The sequence below is a fragment of the Nestor notabilis genome, unplaced genomic scaffold (assembly GCF_000696875.1).
Source record: "Nestor notabilis isolate BGI_N333 unplaced genomic scaffold, ASM69687v1 scaffold14605, whole genome shotgun sequence".
NCBI classification, from domain to species: domain Eukaryota; kingdom Metazoa; phylum Chordata; class Aves; order Psittaciformes; family Psittacidae; genus Nestor; species Nestor notabilis.
In genome coordinates, this window is record NW_009929861.1 from 404 (window position 1) to 4,191 (window position 3,788).

The 3,788-nt window shown below is 54.3% G+C and overlaps 1 gene segment (V, D, J or C); it reads right to left on the reverse strand.

Moving 5' to 3' along the window:
• Positions 1–1,831: 1,831 nt before the first annotated feature.
• Positions 1,832–3,783, reverse strand: LOC104406252 (the record flags this gene model as incomplete). The annotated part of the segment is given in 3 exon segments: positions 1,832–2,178; positions 2,801–3,127; positions 3,678–3,783. Coding segments are annotated over 3 exon segments (780 nt in total), but the record flags the coding sequence as incomplete, so codon positions are not given.
• Positions 3,784–3,788: the final 5 nt, after the last annotated feature.

Sequence of the window (3,788 nt, forward strand, 5' to 3'; positions counted from 1 at the left end):
CCACCCAGCCCCCCAATGGCCACCCAATGACCATCCAACCATCATCCAACCACCCAATGACCACCCAACCCCTCCAACCATCTATGGGTCCTATCTCCCCCTCCACCCATAAGACCTCGGTATCTCCTTCAATACCATCTATGGCACCTTTGCCACCATCTATGGGACCTCCACATCTCCTCCCACAGCACCTCCACCTCTCCCCCTTGCCTACCACCCATGGGCCCCATAGGAGGCCCCACCTTGCAGAGGGTGACGGTGGCGCTGTAGCAGACGCTGAGGAGGAAGAGGGTGATGAAGACGGCGACGGTGTCCCAGGGCCCATTGGCCATGTCGGGGTCACCATGGCAAAGGTCCTCGGGGAGGAGCATGTCTGGAGGTGGGGACAGGGGGGGACAAGGGCTCCATGATGGTCTGTGATGGCCCATCAGCTCCATCCATCCATCTCCATCCATCTCTATCCACCTCCATCCACCTCCATCCATCTCCATCCACCTCCATCCATCTCCATCCATTATCCTTGCAAATTCCCTAAATTTCCTCAATTTTCCCCATTTTTCCTCAATTTCCCCAATTTTCTCCCAATTCCCCCAAATTTTCCTCAAATTTGCTCAGTTTTTCCCCGTTTTATCCCAATTTTCCCACATTCCCCCCAAATTTCCTCAGTTTTCCCCAGTCTGCCTAAGTTTTCCCAAATTCGCCTCAACTTTCCCCACTTTTTCCTTTATTTCCCCAAAATTTTCCTCAAATTTCCCCAGTTTTCCCCAAATTCCCCTCAAATTCCCCAGTTTTCCCCCTGATTTCCCAAATTTCCCTCGAATTCCCTCCATTTCCCCAAATTCTCCCCATTTCCCCGGATTTCTTCTGTTTCCACCCAAATTTGCCTCAAGTTTCCTCAGTTTTTCCCTGATTTCCCCAAATTTCCCCGATCTTCACCCAAATTTCCTTCCTTTCTCCCAATTTTCCGCACTTCCCCAAATTTCTTCTGTTTCCTCCCGATTTGCCCCAATTTTCCCTCCGTTTTCTCCCGAGTTTCCCATTTTCCCCGCGATTTCCCCGGATTTCCTTCAATTTTCCTCCAATTCCCTCAATTTCGCCCAAATTTTCCGAATTTATCCCCAATTTCTCCGGGTTTCACTCCAGTTTTCCCAAGTTTTCCTCAAATTCCCTCAGTTTCCCCCCATTTTTCCCGAATTTTCCTCAAATTCCCTCAGTTTCTCCCAATTTTCCCCGATTTTCCATGAGTTTTCCCTCATTTCCCCCAATTTTCCCGAATTTTCCTCAAATTCCCTCAGTTTCTCCCAATTTTCCCCGATTTTCCATGAGTTTTCCCTCATTTTCCCAGATTTGCTTGGAAAATCCATCATCCAGTCTCCATCCATCTCCCATAGGTTCTTCTCCCACCTCTTGCCCCCATGGATGGGAGGAACGTCCAGTTCCTCTTGTCCACCCATCTCCATCCATCTCCATCCATCTCCATCATCATCATCCATTATCCATCTCCATCATCATCCACCCGTCTCCATCCATCATCCATCTCCATCCATCATCATCATCCATCCATCTCCATCCATCTCCATCATCATCATCCATTATCCATCTCCATCATCATCCACCCATCTCCATCCATCATCCATCTCCATCCATTATCATCATCTCCATCCATCCCCACCATCATTATCATCCATCCATCTCCATCCATCTCCACCCCTCTCCACCATCACCCCCCCCACAGAACCACGCACCGCTTGAACCATCTTCTCCTTTATTCCCAGCCCCCCCCAGCGCATCAGTCACCACACGAGGAACCCCACCGAGATGCCACCACCTCTCACTTCCTTTTACCGGGGGTCCTGTTGATGCTGCGCTGGATGAACCTCATGGGCAGCCCCTCATGGACCACCATGCACACGTAGGTTGTCCCCTTGTTCCAGTCCTCCCTCTTCACCACCAAGCGGCTGTAGAGGAAGTAGGAGGCATCTCCCACCTTCTCCTTCATAGGGGGGGTGGTGTCGTAGGCTGAGGAGTCCAATGGGTCCTGGTTCTTCTGCCACTCCACCGAGATGGCCTCGGGGTAGAAGCCTCGCACCAAACAGGTCAAGCTTAAGGTGGGACGGGACCCGCTCAGCTCCTCCGAAGGTGGTGGCAAGAGGTAGACGCTGGGGGTCAAGCGCTTGCCTGGAGGGGACACGATGGGGGTGAAGCCTATGGAGATGCCACCACCCCAACTGACGGGGCTGGAGGGCGGAGGCCCCAAAAGCACCATGGAATGAAGCCCGTGGAGATGCCACCAGCCCCGTATCAATGCGAATGAAGCTCATAATGATGCCGCTAGGCCCGTATCGGTGACGGGTGGAGGCCCATGGAGGTGCCACGACCTCCAAGCCCACCATTGTCTAAACCCCATTGAGATACCACCACCCAAACCAACCCCGTTTGAGGTCAGAGACCCCCAAACCCACCCGAAGTGAGGCCATAGATCCCCCCAAACCATCCTAAACCAAACCCTACGGAGATACCACCACCTCCAAGCCCACCATTGTCTAAACCCCATTGAGATGCCACCACCCAAACCAACCCGACTTGAGGTCAGAGACCCCCAAAACCACCCAAAATGAGGCCATAGACGCCCATAATCACCATGAACCGAACCCCCTTGAGATGCCGCCACCACCCAGATCAGTGATAGGGGAACCCCACTGAGACACCACCACCCAAACCAACCCGATTTGAGGGCAGAGACGCCACAACCACCATGAATTGAACCCTATGGAGATGCCACCACCCCATAGGTCCCTACCTGGCTTCTTGGCGATGCTGCGGCTGATGGGAGAGGGCAGGTCTCTGTGGTGGACCCGGCAGGTGAAGGTCTCCCCATTGTCCCAATCGCGGGTGGACACCGAGACCTCTCTGGTGGCCGTGAAGGTGCCGTTGAACTGGGCTTTGATTTGGAGGAGGTTGGGGCGAAGGGTCCCTCCTCCCTCCTGGCTCCAGGTCAGCTCCAGCCCATCGTCACTGGGCAAACTGGTGACCACGCAGCGGAGTTTGGGGTTCTGGGACACGTAAAGGTCCAAGGGGGACGGGGGGAGGACGAAGACTTGGATGGAGCTGGAGTCCGGAGGGGCGCCTGGTGGTGGGGAATGGGAGAGGAACGTTACGGAGGTGCCACCACCCAAAGGGACCTCAATGGGACCCTATGGAGGTGCCACCACCCAAAGGGACTTCAATGGGACCCTATGGAGGTGCCACCAGCCCCATATCAATAAGAGGGGAAGCCCATGGAGATGCTGTTAGGCCCAAAGCAATGAGGGGGGAAGCCCATGGAGATGCCACCACCCAAATTGAAGCTCAATGGAACCCTATAGAGATGCCACCACCCCCAAACCTATATAGAATGAACCCCATGGAAATCCCTCTCAGTATAGGATGAACCCCACGGAGATGCCACCACCCAACTCAATAAGACCCCCATAGAGACCAAGAACCAAGCTCAACGGAACCCCGTGGAGATGCCACCACCCAACTCAATAAGACCCCCATAGAGACCAAGAACCAAGCTCAACGGAACCCCGTGGAGATGCCACCACCCAACTCAATAAGACCCCCATAGAGACCAAGAACCAAGCTCAACGGAACCCCGTGGAGATGCCACCACCCAACCCCACGTCCCCACTCACTGAGGCACTTGTGGCCGGTGACCAGCACGTCGGTGTTCGAGGCCTTGTGGGTGACTCCACACATGAAGGTCTTCTCCTGCCACTCGACCAAGGTGAGGTTGAGGCGGGCGC